The following is a 19112-nucleotide window of genomic DNA, read 5'->3' on the forward strand; positions in this document are numbered from 1 at the left end:
CGCCGCCGGCCTTCAACGGAGTGGGCGGATGGGGGAGGGAAATCGGGCCGCGGCGAGTGCCTCATGGCCGCCGCCAGCCTTCAACTGGGTGGGTGGGCGGGTGGAGGGAAATTGGGGCGCGGTGAGCGGGTCATGGCCGCCGGCGGCCTTCAACTGGGGGGGGGGTGGAGGGAAATTAGAACGTGGCGTGGGGCGCATCGCCGCCGCGCCGTTCAGACACAGCGGTTGCCTCTCGCCTCCCAGCCAATGGCATGGCAGCAGCCTTGAGCAGCAGCTGGCCAGCCAATGGCTGACGGAGCGCATTTTTTCTTACTCTGCATCTTACTCAATTATATATAATGGAGAGATTTTTTCTTTAGAGGGGACTTCAATATTAAGCATATAATATTCTTGCGGTTGTCAGTTCTATTAGACTCAACATGACCAGGAATAGGGCGTTTTCGGTGGTGGCTCCTATCTGGTGGAATGAGCTCCCAGAGGAGATCAGGGCTCTGCGGGACCTGGAAGACGGAGCTCTTCCGCCAGGCTTTTGAATAGGAGCCGCCACCACTAGTGCACTACGACCGCACTAGTACCATCTATCCCCCATATTCGGATATCAGGATGGGGCACGCATATCCAGTCGCTGCATTGTTGGGCAAGAATGGGACGGTCAGGGATAGCCATCTTGTTTTTAGGAATTTTAGGAGATTGGAAACTTTGCTGAGAGGAGCATCAAAATCTGTTTTAATAGGGTTGTAACTTAATATTTTGTATTGTTTTACTGTTTTATCTGGCATTATGCCCTGTAAGCCGCTCTGAGCCTCCGGGGAGGGCGGGATAGAAATGCGAATAATAAATAAATAAATAAATAAATAAATAAATGTGTAATAAGGTAAAAGTTGTTTTTTACAATTTTCTGGCATTATATTCAATAAAAACAATTCAGGTATATAAGGTACGATACAACCTAACATTTTTTGTAACATTTCGTGAATCCAAGACCTATACTTTTTAGCTTTATCACATGACCACCACATATGGAAAAATAAACTAACATTTTTTTGGCACTTCCAACAATCATTTGATAAATCAGGATAAATCATTGCTAATTTTTCTGGAGTCATGTACCATCTATAAAACATTTTATAAATATTTTGTTTTGATGAGGTTGCTTTGGTAATTTTTAGATTTGTTTTCCATATTTTTAACCATTCATCTAAATCAATATTATGACCCAAATTTTGAGCACTTAGTGAGACTCTGAAGAAAAGTGTCTGATAACCCCTATCTGTAGCAGAGCGAGTGTGTTGTGGCCTCTGCAAATAACAGTCTTGGGGTGGAGAGAGACAGTGATTCTGGCAACGAAGTGTCAGAACTTACCCTATTCAAGGAGTGGAAGGAATCTTGTGTGAAAACAAAAACACTACTCGAGTGGAGGATTAGTCACTCTCTGTATGGAAACTTATTAACCAGTTTACAGAGACTGTTCTTCTGGCAGATAGGGAGTTGACAAAAGGTTTGAGGAGGCATGGAGGTCCCTCAAACAGGTCAAAAGAGGTAATTGCTGTTAGGGAAAAGAGAATAATCTGGCCAGAGGAAGAGGAGAGCAGATAGGAAAAACCCTGGTCTATAAACATAGGGTTAAAGTATAATTAAAATCTCTAGTCTGTGTGACCATCCAGTAACAAGTCGAAAAGTAGGCACTTAAGTAATATCTGTAACTCCATTAAAGCACTGGAACGTCTCTAACAACATCAAACCAAAGTAAACCAGTGAAAATAACTCTCTGAATATCTCTAGTGTTGCATAATAGCAGTTTCGTATATATTTTTAAACCTCTCTCTACTAATCCTAGCCAAAACTCACTTGTAAATATAATTTCCATCCCCTGCCTGTATGTTCACATAAATATAACTTCTACTTCAGCTTTAAGTGTGCCTAGGTGCCTGTTTCAGAAGGGAAATTTGTAGAAGAACAAACCCTCCTCAAGCATAGTTCCTTACTTGGGGTAGGAGCCGACAAAGTATCCAACAGTAATAAGGTGGGATAATGGCATTATAATATTTACCACATAAGAAGAGGGACATGCTACCTAAAGGCTATCCAGTTAACATATAGGGAACTGAAATTCATAGTGGAAGTGGAGGGAAAATCTTAGGCCAGACAAGGGCGATTGTTTGACAGGAGTACCTGTTTGGTACAGGCACAAACCTAAAAAGGGCAGTTTGGGGTGGTCCACAAACTGAACCCTGAACTGAACCAACCCAAATGGGTCCTACCTGGACCAAGTTGGTCTGGCAAGTTTGGTTCCTCCTTTCTCCCGGCCATGGCAAGCCACAGCCAGAAGAAAGGGGGCTGGGACCATCCTGGAGGGGACTTCCTTCTACCTTTCTCCGGGATTCGACCATGGTTGAAATGGCACAAAGGGAGTGATGAGGATGCTGTTTGCGTTTCTCTCCGAAATAGGCACCTAGACACACTTAAAGTTGATATCAATGATATCATACATATATCAATGATATCTCATGTTGTGAGATGATTTTGGTGGCTGCAGGGAGGTGGACATAGTGTCCCTGAGGCATTTGCAGAACTGTCAGAAATCATGGTTGATATGGCACAAAGGGAGTGATGAGGATGCTGTATGTCTTTCTCAATTTTCACCAGGACTCTGGGAATTAGAAAAAAAGTAGGGAATGCATATTTGAGGTTTATTGACCTGGAGAGGAGCAAAGCATTGCCTTTGGACTGGGGGCGGTGTACTCCTTCAAGTAGAAACTTGGATATTTATTATTGGCATGAGTTCAAAAATGGTTGAGCAGGGGGTGGCCCCCAACAAACAAAGATAGTGCTGGCAGTGGCATTGTTGATGGACTGTTTGTGTCCTATAGTGCCTTGGCAACTTCAATAGCCTGCAGTGATGTTCGTGGCTCTTGGGACGCATATGGGTTTTTTGGGGGTTCTTTTTTTTTTGTATTTTTCGTGTGTGTGTCTACACCTGGACGTCATGGCGACCTCTGGTGACTGACCCCTACTGGGGGCCTGGAGGATATTCAGAGAGAGGTGGCTGAATAAAACCTACCTCCTCCTCCTGACTGCTGGTATTTCAAGGAGGTCTCCCATCCAAGCACTTGCCAGAGTCGACCCTGCTTAGCTTCTGAGATCGGGCTTGCCTGGGCTATCCAGGTCAGGGCCTGGGACATATATGGTGATAGAAAAGATGTAATAGTGAATGCAATGCTTCCATAGGTGACCCGCTAGGTTGCTGAGGTTGGTAGAAACTATTTTCTTGATGTAGTACATCATGGTTGTGTAGTCAGTGACCTCATGAACAGTCCTGCCCTTCAGGAGGGGAGGAATTTGAGAAGGGCCTTGAAGACTGCAAAGAGTTCTAAGTAGTTTATGTGGGCAGCCCATTGTTTGTGGGACCAGGGAAGGCACCCTGGTTTGTCCCAGCAGTGGGCACCCCAACGCCAGAGGGAGGCATTGCTGGTCAAACCTGAGAGGACATGAGGGTAGGAAGGGCATCCCGATTTAGGTGAGTGGGCTTACACCATCAGGGAAGCAGACCTTAGGGGACAGCATAAGTCCTGGGCTTGGAGTTCCTAATAGGGTTGAAGTAATGGAGGAACCAACTCTGCAGGTGTCTAATTTGCCACAGAGCAAACTGGACCATAGAGATATTGAGTTCTAATATTTTCTGAATGGAAAGAACGGATTACGTAGGATGGCAACAGGAGTCAAGGGAGATAAACCCTGGTCCGTTTGTTATTGAGGACTGTGTTGTTGAGAGGGTTCAAAATGGGGCTTTTTTCTGTTGACTTGCAGCCATAGAGAGGCTAGAAGTATAGAGTGATGCACAAGTGTGCAGGGTAGGGGAGTGAGGTGACATAATCAACCATTAGTTGGTGTACAGGAAGACTGATGCAGCAATGTCTGAAGTGTGCAGCAACCACTGCTGTGCACTTGGTGAAGGCTGGAAGGTAGCACCCTCTATTGGTAGTTATTGGTGACTACCACAAACTAGAAAAAGCAGTGGTACTGAGGTCTTTTTGCCTCTTTTAGATCTATGGATGCAAACCATGCCTCCTGGGTAGAAGAGGGAGGATGGAAACAAGTTTGATAATCCAAAACCTGAAAGGAGTGATGAAGTGATTGATGCCCCTGATGTTCAGAATGAGCACGATTTTTACCCAGCCTTTCTGTCCACATAGGGCAGCTGACAAATAAAACATACAAATTAAAATCTCATTTTAAAAGTTATTAAAACCAACACACAAATGCATCATTAAAAGAATTTGAAATGAGATTTTAAAATAAGTACAAAAAATAAAAACATAAATGGGTGTACCACAGACTGTTTCAAGGCTGGGTCAATCGCCCTATCCCTCAAGGAGGCATTAATTGTCTCTCGAACCCAGCCAGCCAGTGCCCCCCCCCCGATGGATTTAAGGGCATCTTTTGAATCAATTAAAAAGGTTTTATACCTTGCAGCTCTAACAGGAAACTGATTATACTTGTGGATCAGTCAGTTTTGCTGAGTCAGCAAAGATCTATGAGCGGCAATATATCTTTGCTATATTTATGTACTGATTTCCTCAACATTAGCAAGTAATTGCAGGGCTGAGCTTAGTTTGTTGTTGAAACCTATGACAAAGCTAAAGCATTCTTGTCTTCACTACTTTTAATTTATAAAATTAGTGTTTTGAGGGTTGGGAAATTGGATGTCAGGGAAAAGAACACATGAAGAGAGGTAATTTTTGTTTATTTATGCTTGCAGATTGATTTGTCTCTAGATTCTGAAAAGCCAGAAGAGAACAGAAGCCCTGATACTGCAAAATACTGTTTCCCTGAGCTGAGTGGTCAGCGTAAAGCCATCATGAGCGATGTTACAATTGTGAAAGAAGGCTGGGTTCAGAAAAGGGGTAAGTGTTAAATGAAACAAAATATATTCTACAGTAAGAATAAGGGCTTCATTTTTTTTGCCGTGACTTTGTTTTTACCAATTTATAGACAGGATAGCAAGAAGATTTTAATCTTGTAACAGTTTTAAATAGAGTGCTTAATAGAGAGCAGAATGTTCAGTGCTACATATATAAATAAGCACATTTAATTCTGTAACTGTATTCCTTGCCCTTCACAGTAACTTATTAACATGCTGCATAACTTTAACAGCATGAATTGTCTGGGACATGTACAGTATTCAGAACCTATTTTTTTCCCAGCCCATTTAAATAAAGTCTGGAATATGCAGAAATTGTGCTATGGCCAGTGTGAGAGATTATAATTGTGCCAATTTTTAAAAATGGCCTGTGTGTGAAAAGGATCCACAAAAATTCTGTAATGGTAACTCTCCTGAATATTTCCTTTAAATTTAAACTGTAGTTACATTTGCTGCTAAATAAGTCAGAATTGCAAATGGAAATGAATGAGATCTTTTGCCGAGGAAAGAGAGGATCGGAGCTAGAAATTATCTTATGTTATTTTCTTGTCCATCATCTGATTAAAAATAGTCTGTTATGGACTTCCGGTATGGCGCTTTGACGGGCGGGCGGGAGCGTGGTGTGCTCCGTCCCCGCCCGAACCACTTTTGCCTTGTTTGAGCTCCCTGCTTGTTAGGGGAGCTCGACCAGCACCCCGGCGGTGGGAGCTGGAGCAAGGGGCGTTTTTCTGGCCCCTCCCGCTTTCGGCAGGGCGGGGGGTGTCCAGTTACAGCCCCGACGCCGAGGCGATTGGAAGGAGGAACATGGCCGCCAGCCATGTTCCACTAAACGCGACCATCCGGTTGTTTTATTTTTAACTTTGCACGGGAAGAAGGCGAAATGATAAGGCAGCAACGTAAGGATATAAAAGAGATGTTGGCTGAACTGTGAAAATGGATATGGGGGAAGAATTATTGACAGTGGAAAAAAACGGTAACAGACCTCCAAACTGTGGCATCCAAACAGGGAAGTAAAGCGGCCGGGGGAATGAAAAGGACTGAACTATAAACAATTATTTTCAAGGAGGGAAGAAAAGCGGGGTAGGAACTCAGTATAGTGTGGGCTTGTTCGAGTGTTGAAAGACTTGGTCAAAAATATATCTGTGTGTTGTGTGGAGTTTAAAAGAGATGGAGCAGATCGAAAGAATTGGGGAGGAACGAAAGGAAGAGCTGGAGAGTGGCGAGACAGAAACGGAGAAATTTATCAGAGAGATAAGAGAGGCGGTGTGGAGAGGTTGTCATGAAGCATGTATGGAACTAAGAAAGGAATACAGCTTGCAGGTGGAAACAGATAGAGTGGAAAAGCAGGAATTAATTATAGCGAAAGAGAGACATGAGGAGGAGAATATGATAGAAAATCTGGACAGTGGAAAGGAAGAAAAATTGGAGGAGGAGGTAGACCCGATAAAAGTTGAACTTGAAGTGAATCAACTAGGACCAATGTTTAAAGACTGAGCGTGGGAAAAATAAAAAGACTAGAAGGGATAAGCAACGGTTAAGGAAGTTCAAAAGGATCAAGGGATTCAGGATTATGGAAGAAGTGAAAGGCAGAAGAGAGAGACCTGGAAGACAAAGAGTGCTAAAGGACAGAAGGCATGGGGACATGTTGAGGAGAAAAAATAAACTGCAAATGTTTAGGAGAAAAAGAAAGCGATTTGAAAACAGTAAATTTGATGCCTCCCCCCCTTTATGGCTAGACTTGGAAGTTTGACAAGTTAGCTATTGGATTATGAATAGAAGCTTTGACGAAGATATCTAAAATTATGTATTTGAAATTATGTATTTGGATGACTGACCTGAAATGTGATGGTTTTTTGGTACCTGTACTTAAACCTATTTACCTATTGAGAGGAACTATTAGGGGAAGTTAGAAGTGATTCTAAGAGGGATTTAAGATAAGGAGAATTAATAAGGATGGGTAAATAATTAAGGGGACAACTATAGTTGATTAGGGGGGAAAACTGTAATAGGATGGAAAAGTGGAATAACCTGATTATAAAAGGGATTTGTGATTTGGTATATGTCGGGATGGATGAGTGTTAATTATTTGGATGGTTAAAAGATTTGAAATTTATAGGTTCATGAAATAATATATGGGTATCTAGTAATGTAATATTAAGGTATTTATGAATTTGACTTGAAATTTTTAGGAGAATTTGAATTATGAGGATAGAAATTGATTAGAATAAATCGTAATAGTGGATAACTGAAATGATAGTCTGATATATATACTGGTATTCATATTGATTTATTTATGAATTTGACTTGAAATTTTTAGGAGAATTTGAATTATGAGGATAGAAATTGATTAGAATAAATCGTAATAGTGGATAACTGAAATGATAGTCTGATATATATACTGGTATTCATATTGATTTATTTATGAATTTGACTTGAAATTTTTAGGAGAATTTGAATTATGAGGATAGAAATTGATTAGAATAAATCGTAATAGTGGATAACTGAAATGATAGTCTGATATATATACTGGTATTCATATTGATTTATTTATGAATTTGATTTGGAATTTTTAGGGGGAAAATGTTAATGTAAAATATATGACGGAATAATTTAAAGAATAGAAAGGGTTGGTAGTGGACAATAAGGGAAAAATGAATGAGTAGCTGGTATTGTATAATCTTGGGATAGGAACGGGTTAGAAGTAAATGTGTCACTGGTTTGAAAGAAAACTTGAGGTAAATAGGCTATGTGTTAATTATGGTAAGATACTAAGGTCAGTCATAGGGAGATTTAAGATTGGAAATTAGAAATGGATGTTGTTGAGGCGTTGATGAGAAATTTAAGGGAAAAGAAATAACTAAAAAGTGTTAAACAAAATATTAAGAAAATATAAAAACCTTAAGTGGCAAACAAATGGGTATAAAATAGAAAAGAAATAACGATGAACTTAAACCCCTATATTGAACACATAGAACTACAAGGCATAGGGCTAGGAGAGAAGTCAGAACTTGATAGAGTCTGGGATAAGAACTGTAAGTCTGATTTGGCACTTATTTAATCTCAAAAGGTTATAGGAGTATAGAAGTTTAGTCAACACAGATTGGTGTCTGGAAGGGCTGTCTGGAATTGTGAAAATAAGGAAAGTCAGTTATTGAAGGAATGATGGTAATATTAATCAGTGTTGTAGAAAATAAGTGAGATATAATGTATGGAAAGATATGTAAAACTTGCTGCTGATGTGATTAGTGTGCACAATATAGGCTTATAAAATCTAATAAAAATAATTATATAAAAAATAGTCTGTTATAATCTTTTTTTTTTTACAGTTTCTGTAGATATTGCCAGGGCCGGCCCGAGGTTGGCCTGCGCTCAAGGTGAGTGCGGATGTCAACCTCCTGGCGGGAGACTGGCACACTTTCGCTTTCCACCCTGCTGCCCGCCCCAGAGAGGGGAAGGGGGAAGCGCACCAGTCTCGGGACCTTTGCCAGGCAGGCAGGTGTGGGCCTGGAAGCGCAGGGGGCTGTGCGGGGCTGGTGCTGGTGGCAAGCAAGGGTCCAGGGTGGAGGCGCGGCCTCCCTCCAGGCAGCGCAGCAGCAGGAGTGGCGCGGTCAGGAGCGTCTCCTGCGTAGCGCAGAACCCCTCGCCCGTCCACAACACAGGACCCTTCCCCGCCGAGCCACTGGAGGGGCGCACGGGCTGGCCTTGGCTGCCACCTCCCTGCGCGGGGACTCTCCAGGGCAGTTTAAGGAAGTGGCGGTGGCCGTTCCTCCTCCAGGCGCAGCGGGCGGGTCTCAGGCGGCCCCGAGCCAGGCCAAAAGCAGGCAGGCAGGAAGGCTGGACGGGCTCCTTTCCTAGTCCCCCCCCAGGCTACCTGAGGAGGAGGAGCGCGAAGGGCAGGACCCAGCGCCGGCCGGGCCCGGGCCTTCCCCGCCGGCGCCCCCTGCGCGGGGACTCTCCAGGGGAGTTGGACGGTCCGGGACGGAGGAAGTGGCTGCGCCTCTCAACCCCCCCAACACCATGAGCGGCGGTGGCTGGCCAGGGGAGGAGGTGTGCCTTGCTTGCCCCCCAACCACGCACCCCCTCCCCTCGCCGCCACCCACCCCTGCCGGCCGGGGGCCACTTGCCTTGCCTCCCCCCGCTACCTGCGGAGGAGGAGGAGCGCCTTCCGGAGCCGGCCGGCCGCGCCTCTCCCCCCCAACACCCCGAGTAGTGGTGGCGGGCCAGGGGGGAGGTGTGCCTTGCCTGGCGCCCCCCCAATCATGCACCCCCGTCCTCTCTCTGCCACTCAGCCCTGCAGGCCGGCCAGCCGGGACCCATCGCCTCCCCCCCACCTGCAGAGGAGGAGCGCCTTCCGGAGCCGGCCAGGAGCGCCTCGCCTGGCGGCAGCGCCGCAATTTCCTGCTGGGGCGCTGATTGGGCCGGCAGGCCGGCAGAGGCCCAGGGATTGGCTCCCTGCCTGCCTGCCTGCCTGCCTCACCACGCTCCCCTTGGCCCCCTTCCCCCGCCCTTCTTGCCCTGGCCGGGCTGCAGGCTATGAGAGGCTGCTGGCCGCCGCCCCTGCCTCTCCTCCCGCGCCCCAACGGCCGGCTCGCGCTATAGGCGAAGGCCTAGTTCACCTAGCGGGCGAGCTGGCCGTGGATATTGCTGACATTTGATAGAATTAACACAGACAGATTGTGGGTTGGGCCAGGTTTCATTTCCAGTTCCTGTAAACCATAGGATTACACAGACATGTTTTCTTGTCCTGTGTTTTTAAAACTCTTTTATTAATTGTGTAATGGAAGAATTGAGACCTAGTTTGGTTAACCTTCAAGCTTTTGACCTTCATTTATGTATTCTGGTATATACAAATGTTATGGTGCTGCTGGGTTTGATCCAAGATCTTCCATTGGAAGGTACTGACTGATGTTGATCTTTCCTTCCCCCCCCCTCCACCGCAACCCTTTCTAACCCCAAGATAAATCATCCTGGAGTTATGGGCACCTACATGAACTAATAGCGGTGTGTGATGGAAAGGACTGCTGGAGGAAGGAGAACAAAGGAGTGCTGTGTGATCCTTGTGCCTGTGGATTACTAGATCCAACCCGTTTTCACTGTGTAGAATTGGACTAACTAGAATTATGAGGAAATGTCTTGATAATTGAGAGCAGGAATTTCTTTTTGAAGACAAAAATAGCAGTTTTTGGTTGGCATTTCAACCAGTGGAAAGCAGCTGGGAATTTGAGCAAGTAGCTGCTTTTTAGCATTCGGAAGTAGTATTTTATCTAACAGATTGTGGTTTAAACATTTTTGAAAGTTTAATAAAAAGTTTGACCCATTCATTACCTCAGTTCATTTTATCAGATCTCAGTGAAGTAGCTCACTTTGTCTAAAAGCAAACTGGATGATTCTGTGCCTGTCTTTAGGGCAGCAAAGGCCACCCAGAAATGACAGTGTTATGAGTAACTGAGGAACTCTTAAAGTATGCAGGAAAGTATGTGCAAGACCCCCCCTGCCAATTGCCCTCGGAAGCCACAGCATTTTGAGTGCAGCTGAGCACTAGTTAGGGAGGAGAGTAGGAAAACAGCTGGAGGGGAAATAAGCCTATTTGAGCATGTAGTATCCTGAAGGAGGAGATTGGAGTTTGGGGAATGCACACCATGAGCATGAATTCTCTAGCTCTAATGCCTTTTCTACCAATCCAGGTAGCTATACACTTTAAAGAGCTCTGAACATCTTGAAGCTAAAGGAATCCTAGCAGGGACTCCTGGCAGTCATTGCATTCGGAAAGAAAGTAATTGCCCAGCTCCCAGTTTTTAGGTTCCTAAAAGTTTATATGTTGCAATATTAGGAATGAAGAAGTATTGTGCATCCACAAATCCCAGTTTGTCCTCTTTCCAAATTCTGCTACGCTGCACAGGGAGGGCAAAGTAAAAATGTCTCCTTCCTGCACTGTATTTATTTACTGATAAAAATTTATGCCACCTCTACGGGGAACCTGTCTGAGGCAACTTAAAAGCAAAATGTAATAAAGTAAAACATTAATTCAGCCTAACCTACCTCACAGGGTTATTGTGGGGATAAAATGAAGAAGGGGAAAAGGATGTAAGTCGCTTTGATTCCGCATTGGAGAGAAAGGTGGAATATAAATGAAAATAAATAGATAAATAAATGTTAATTAAAACCCAGCATGTAAGACCCAACCAGAGCATAAATCTTAAAATGAATTTGACAGTTTTCAGGCTAAAAGCACAACATTAAAATGGTGTTTAAGCCTCAATCCCTTAATTAAAAGCCTGAATAAACAAAAATGTTCTGACTTGGCACCTAAAAGAGGGTTGCATAGTAGCCAGGGGAAAGCCATTCCATAGATGAGGTGCCACTATCTCTTTTTGCCGCCTGCCTTACCTCTCATGGTGGGCCTGTGGAGAGAAGGGTTTGTGAGGAAGTTCTTAGCTGGTGGACTGGACAGTATGGGAGGAGGTGGTCCTTCAGATACACTGGCCAGTGCCATTTAGGGCTTTAAAGCCCAGAACCAGCATTTTGCATTGTGCCCAGAAACAAATGGGCAGCCAGAGAGTTCTTTTAGCACCTGAGCGGTATGGATTGCTCCTGTAATAAGGATTGGAGCTAAATGAGCAGCTTTCTACTCATTTGGCCACAAGCTTCAGATAACAGGGTCACTGCAGTGTCATGCTAGACTGCTTCAGGGCCAACTGAAGAGAAAGCTGGTAATATAAACCAGAACGCTGTCATTTCACTTAGTTGTATAATGTGTGTGGAGTGGGGATTACTTAGCCTTTTTTCCCTTGTGTGCCCCCTCTTTGTTCTGTAAAGTCCACGAACCTCCTTGAATTCCAGCAGTGCAGTTTCATGGACAATAAGGTCAGTCATCGATGGAAGCTAAAGCTGGTTTCCTAGCAATTTCATATAAGTTGATTTTTTCCCCAGTGGAACATTATAAATATATTTATGTATTAATGTCAAATTCAGGGAAGGACTCTTCATAACACCCTTAAACAACCAAAGCAGCTGTGAAATTAGAACGCCACTAGAGGAATGAGGGCTTTTGCAAAGAGTGTCACTTGTACAGTTATCTGTCCATGGGCCAGAAATTGCTCGTGTGTGCTTGATGCATGGAGTTTTCAGGTTAGGTTGAGAGAGTGTGACTGGCCCAAAGTGACCCAGTGACCTTCCATGGAAGAATGGGATTTCAAACTTGGGTCTCCCAAATCCTAGTCTGATACTCTAACAACTACACCACCCTAGTTTTAAAGTTTGCAATGCTTTTGGAGGGTAAACATACATGTGTAACCATGTGTACAGCTAATTTTGTTTATGCAGCTGATGAAGTTAAATCTCACATATATCAGTTTAGGGTCTTTATGTATTTTTGGTTTTGGTATTATCAATTTTTCTATTTTTTCCCTAAAATACCCAAGACCTTTGGTTTGTGTAACAAAGAATGAATAACTGAATAAGAAACTGAATAAGAAAAGTACTTATGTTACCAAAGATGGTTAAGTTTATGTTGGGTAAGTGGTAGCACCAGTGCTCTCTCTTTCTGGGACTGTGTAGCAAGGTGAGGGATAGACAGTGCTGGGAGGGTTCCTGGCTGCCACTATCATCTGTACTGGTGACTGAGAGAATATGGCAATCCTAAGAGCACTTTCCTGGGAATAAGCCCCATTTAGTAGACTTCAGAAGGTTTCTGAGTAGACGTGCTTAGGATGTTGCTGTGAGTTGTGATCTGGGAGGTCACCATGTCAAGTCTAATCTTAGCCATAAACTTATATGGCCCTAGGCAGGCCTCTGTAAACTTCAGATAGTCACTTGCAGTATGGAGATAATAATGCTGCCTTTTTGTTGAGCTGTTGTAAGGATTATTGTGCTAATATTTATTTATTTATGTATTGGGAAGGCAGGCAGCATTGTATAGCCCAGTCTTGTCCAATCTTGGAAGCTAAGCAGGGTCAGTACGTGGAAGGAAGACCACCAAGGTGGACTTTGCAGAGGAAGGCAATGACAAACCACTTGTGCCTCTCGCTTGTGTTTGAAAGCTGTTTGCTGGGATCACCAGAAGTTTGCTGCAACTTGATGGCAGTTTAGACACATACATTTATTTGTAGAATTTCTGTACTGCTTCTTCAGGAAACCTGCGTGAGGCAGTTTGCAAAATAAAACACAATAAAAACATAAAACATCAGTACGGCTTTCAAAAACACAGCCAGAGCATAAAAAAGGATAAAACACGGAACAACTTAAAATGGGTCTGAACTATTTCTGAGGCTAAAAGCTGAGACTCCACTGCTACGTTATTTGCTCCGTCTCTCCCCCACCAGCTCTGTCTGCCCACCTGTCCACATGCATGTTTGCCTTCAGTTCCATCACCTCCACCAGGGTCTGGATCCTCCTGTACCCCCCAGGCACACTCATGGGGCGAGGAGGATCTCACTCCCTCTGCCCTGGACACTTGCATTTTCCCTCCTGTCTCTCCACTTTTCCTGCTGCTCTGCCCATCCCCCTTTCCTCTGGTTCTCTGCCCAGCTGTCTGTCCAGTTCCCCACTGGCAGTGGCTTCTGCCCTAACCCTCCTATCTGAGTGGTCCCTTCTCCTCCTCTGACAAATGTGGAGAGCTGGGTTGGTGCTGCTGGGCGAGCAGAGGAGCATTCTCTGCGCAAATGCAGGCAGCGTCTCTCTCTTTGGGGGTAAATGCCCCCCCCCTTATAAAAAGTTTTTTTTATTTTTCTGTAAACCTGGTCTACGTTTCTCTGTTTTCTCTCTTCATGCCCCCAACCACAGATTTAATTATCTGCTGATGGGGCTATATTGAGCATTAGCTATATTGATTGTGTGAAATGGCTTGTAGGTGCTGAAGTGCCATTGCTAGCTGCACTGCTGAATGAAAACTTACTGTAAACAGAGCTAGGAATAATATGTCATTCAAAGTATACTTTTTTCAGTTTTAGACAAATGAGTACTGTGGGAATGTTTGCTTAGTAACTTTTCATGAAGACATGTTTACAGCTGTATCCTGAGTATGTTATATTTCGCCTTAACCATTTTGTTTTCAAATGTATGTGAATTACAAGGAACTATTCTGGATCAATACGTCACTTTGCTTTAGAAGCACAGTGTTCCATAACTCTTATCCTAATGCTATTAAAAACATTTTGCTCAGAGTGATGTATACTGTGCATACATTGTTTTTAGCAAATGTTTAGTTGAAATGATTTACGCGGAAATTAGAGAATGAAAAAAAGAGTGTTAAATTCTTAAGGAAATTTTGCACTAGAACACCATTAATATTTTTTTGTATTAAGTATTATACTGGAAGAAAACAAATGGTGAGCTCTTCAAAGTTTATTCAGACATTACATCCTTTCTTTGTTCCCTGTTATTTGATATTTGTGAAGTGACATCATTCCTCTCTAGGGATTGATGAAAAATTGCTGGTAATTCCTAGAGAGGTGTGACATCACACCATCACTGATGGCCTTTTAAACAATTTTTTTCTTCTTGCCAGCCACTGGAATACCAGTGCACAATATCCACTATGGATGGAAGATCTGCCCCCAGCAGCCATATGGCAAGCCTAATTTGGATTGTGGCCCACATCCTGAAATGCCTGTTCATGTGCTTATTCATTTACTTCCATGGGGCACAGATGTAAAGGGTCCATTACACAATAAAAGCACGTGCTCTACATATATCTTCTTTCATATTCAAAGTCTTGAATGGGATAGGCATTGGCTATATTTAAGACTTCTTCCTGGAATTTAGGGACTCTCTCTACTCAGACTGCCTTAAGTGTTTGGTGTGGGGATGGAGAACTAGTTATCCTACTTGGCAACAGTCAGTTTTTGCCTCAGTAGGCTCTTACAATGCTGTCATAAGTCTAATTACATCTTTCTAAGTCCATTAAAGTCTGTAGGCTAAGAAAGATGTGATTGTTTAGGATTGCATTGCTGGTGTGGAACTTGCTTATTTAGGATCTCTGTCTCTGTTTCTGTTATTATATGTAGATATTTCACTTTGTGATTCTTAGGTTTGTGCAAGATCCGAGAGATAATTCAACAGTTTTGTATTTTGAACCCTAAAACACTAACTGAAGTTAAAGCTGCAGATTACTAACAAAAGCTTCCTTGAGCATGGTTCAGTGTTATTGCAAGTTCTCTGACAGTAGTAGTTTGAGTACTGTTGTCCGCAATTGTAATTACAACAGTCAAATGCACTTAGTGTATATATTGTAATTATCCATACACAGTTGCATGGTGTTTAAACTGAAAGTTAGGAAAAGTTTAATATGAAATCTTGTATATAAGGGCTCGATTTACTTTTGTGTTTTTTTAAAAATTAAGAGTTATATATCGAAAATAATTGGAGAAGTTCTGTTTTTCTTTAAAATACAAAAAGATCAGAATAATGATCGTATGCCTTTTATCTTTCAGTTTTAGCTATTTTAGGGTGTTGTTGTTCAGTCACACAGTTGAGTCCGACTCTTTCCGACCCCACATTACACCAGGCCCTCCTGTCTTCTGTCGTGCTCCGGAGTTCGCTTAATTTCGTGTTCACTGCATCGATAACACTGTCTAACCACCTCATCCTTTGTCATCCCCTTCTTCTTTTACCTTCAATATTTCCCAGCATCAGGGTCTTCTCCAGTGAGTGCTCCCTTCTCATTTGGTGGCCAGAGTATTTGAGCTTCAGCTTTAGTATCTGGCCTTCCAGGGAACAGTCAGGGTTGATTTCTTTTAGGATTGACTGATTTGATCTCCTTGCAGTCCAAGGGACTCGCAAGAGTCTTCTCCAGCACCATAATTCAAAAGCATCTATTTTTCAGTGCTCAGCCTTCCTTATAGTGCAACTCTCGCAGCCATACATTACTACTGGGAATACCATTGCTGTGACTATACAGACTTTTGTTGGCAGGGTGATGTCTCTACTTTTTATTATGCTGTCTAGGTTTGCCATTGCTTTCCTCCCAAGGAGAAGGCATCTTTTAATTTCATGGCTGCAGTCACCATCTGCAGTGATCTTGGATCCCAGGAACGTGAAGTCTGTCGCTGCTTCCATGAGTTCCCCTTCTATTTGCCAAGGAGTAATAGGTCCAGATGCCATGATCTTATTTTTTTTGATGTTGAGTTTCAAGTCAACTTTTGCGCTCTTCTTTCACTGTGAGCAAGAGGCTCTTTAGGTCCTCTTCAATTTCTGCCATTACAGTGGTATCGTCTGCGTATCTGAGGTTGTTGATGTTTTTCCCAGAAATCTTAATTCCGGCTTGTGATTCATCCAGGCTGGTATTTCGCATGATGTACTCTGTATATAAATTAAATAAACAGGGTGACCATATACATCCTTGTTGTACTCCTTTTCTTATGCTAAACCAATCAGTTATTCCATATCCATTTCTAACTGTCGCTTCTTGACTCTTATATAGGTTTCTCACGAGACATGTGAGGTAGTCTGGTACTCCCATCTCTTTAAGGACTTGCCATAGTTTGTTGTGATCCAGACAATCATAGGCTTTTGTGTAGTCAATGAAGCAGAAGTAGATGTTTTTCTGGTACTCCCTTGCTTTCTCCATAATACAGCGAATGTTGGCAATTTGATCTCTAGTTCCTCTACCTCTTCGAAACTCAGCTTGTACGTCTGGCAGTTCTCTACGTACTGCTGAAACCTAGCTTGTAGGATCTTGAGCATGACCTTGCTAGCATGTGAAATGAGTGCAATTGTGCGATGCTTTGAACATTCCTTGGCATTGCCCTTCTTTGGGATTGGAATGTAAACTGACCTTTTCCAATCCTGTGGCCACTATTGCGTTTTCCAAATTCGCTGGCATATTGAGTGCAGCACTTTAACAGCATCATCTTTTAAGACTTTGAATAGCTCACCTGGGATACCATCACCTCCACTAGCTTTGTTGTTAGTGATGCTTTCTAAGGCCCATTTGACTTCGCACTCCAGGATGTCTGGCTTGAGGTCAGTGATTACACTTGTGGTTATCAAGGACATTGAGGTCCTTCTTGTATAGTTCTTCTGTGTATTCTTGCCATTTCTTCCTAATCTCTTCTGCTTCTGTTAGGTCCCTACCGATTTTGTCCTTTATCACGGCCAGCTTTGCACGGAACGTTCCCTTGATTTCTCCAGTTTTCTGGAAGAGATCTCTAGTCCTTCCCATTCTATTGTTTTCCTCTATTGCTTTGCATTGTTCATTCAGGAAAGCCTTCTTATCTTTCTTTGCTGTTCTCTGGAAATCTGCATTCAGTTGGGTAAATCTTTCCTTTTCACCTTCGCCTGTCTCTTTCCTTCTTTCTTCTACTATTTGTAAAGCCTCATCAGACAACCACTTTGCTTTCTTGCATTTCTTTTTCTTTGGGATGGTGCTGATTGCCGCTTCCTGGACAATGTCACGAACCTCCATCCATAGTTCTTCAGGCACTCTGTCTATCAGATCTAGTCCCTTAAACCTATTCTTCACCTCCACTGTATATTCATAAGGGATATGATCTAGGTCAAACCTAGGGTAATGTTACATAAAACACTGTTGACTGGTATAGGAGTGAAAATGTGACATTTCCCTTTTAGAGGTATAAAGATAACATTTAGGATTGACATAGCACTTTAGACTGTTTAAAGGACTTCACATACATTGTAATCCTTAATAATTCTCTGTATCAGTATCAGAGAACAAATTCCAGAAGGCCACTTGCTAAACACATGGCATAGGTGAGATTTAAACTAGAGACTGCCAGATATGTAGTTAACATAAGAACATAAGAGAAGCCAATGTTGGATCAGGCCAATGGCCCATCCTGTTCAACACTTTGACACATAGTGGCCAAAAATACCAGGTGCCATCAGGAGGTCCAGCAGTGGGGCCAGGACACCAGAAGCCCTCCCACTGTTGCCCCCCCCCAAGCACCAAGAATGCAGTGCATCACTTGCCCCAGACTGAGAGTTTCTATTTATACCTTATGGCTAATAGCCACTGATAGACCTCTGCTCCAAATGTTTGTCTAGTTCCCTCTTGAAGCCATCCATGCTTGTAGCTGCCACCACCTCCTGTGGCAGTGAATTTCATGTGTTAATCACTCTTTGGGTGAAGAAGTACTTCCTTTTATCTGTTCTAACTGGACTGCTCAGCAATTTCATTGAGTTCTTGTATTGTGAGAAAGGGAGAAAAGTACTTCTTTCTCAACCTGCTCTATCCCATGCATAATCTTATAAACCTCAATCATGTCACCCCTCAGCCGTCATTTCTCCAAGCTAAAGAGTCCCAAGCGCTTTAACCTTTCTTCATAGGGAAAGTGTTCCAACCCTTTTATCATTCTAGTTGCCCTTTTCTGCACTTTTTCCAATGCTATAGTATCCTTTTTGAGGTGTGGTGACCAGAACTGTACACAATACTCCAAATGAGGTTGCACCATTGATTTATATAGGGGCATTATGATACTGGCTGATTTGTTTTCAGTTCCCTTCCTAATAATCCCCAGCATAGTTTTGGCCTTTTTTATTGCAGTCACACACTGTCTCAACATTTTCATTGAGTTATCTACTATGACTCCAAGATCTCTCTCTTGGTCAGTCTCTGCCAGTTCAGACCCCATCATTGTGTATTTATAGTTAGGATTTTTTGCTCCAATGTGCATCACTTTGCACCTGGCCACATTGAACCCCATTTGCCACGTTGACACCCACTCGCCCATCCTCGACAGATCCCTTTGGAGTGCCTGACAATCCTTCCTGGTTGTCACCACTCTGAACAACTTCGTGTAATCTGCAAATTTAGCCTCTTAACTGCTTACTCCCAACTCCAAATCATTAATAAACAAGTTAAAAAGCATCGGACTGAGTACTGATCCCTGTGGTACCCCACTGCTTACCACCCTCTACTGAGAAAATTGCCCATTTATATTCACTCTCTGTTTCCTATTAATCAGCCAGTTTTTGATCCACAAAAGGACTTGTCCTTTTATCCCGTGACTATCGAGCTTACTTAGGAGCCTTTGGTGAGGAACTTTATCAAAAGCTTTCCAGAAGTCAAGGTAAACAACATCTATTGGGTCCCACGTGTCCACATGTTTGTTCACTCCCTCAAAGAACACTAACAGGTTCATGAGACAAGATCTTCCCTTACAGAACCCATGCTGAGTCTTCCTCAATAGTTATTGTTCATCTATGTGCCTATTAATTAATTAATTTATTTATT

The 19112-nt window shown here is 43.1% G+C and overlaps 1 protein-coding gene across 1 annotated transcript in view; it reads left to right on the forward strand.

Moving 5' to 3' along the window:
• LOC107121519 (RAC-gamma serine/threonine-protein kinase) overlaps nt 1-19112 on the forward strand; it is a 208604-nt gene that overhangs the window by 15521 nt on the left and 173971 nt on the right. The window contains exon 2 of the mRNA XM_015424432.1: nt 4760-4904. Within this exon, the coding sequence (XP_015279918.1) occupies nt 4859-4904 (46 nt within the window). The 5' untranslated portion in view covers nt 4760-4858. The remainder of the gene's footprint in view (nt 1-4759; nt 4905-19112) is intronic.

Source organism: Gekko japonicus, unplaced genomic scaffold, assembly GCF_001447785.1.
Source record: "Gekko japonicus isolate JY-2015 unplaced genomic scaffold, Gekko_japonicus_V1.1 scaffold26, whole genome shotgun sequence".
Taxonomy (NCBI): Eukaryota; Metazoa; Chordata; class Lepidosauria; order Squamata; family Gekkonidae; genus Gekko; species Gekko japonicus.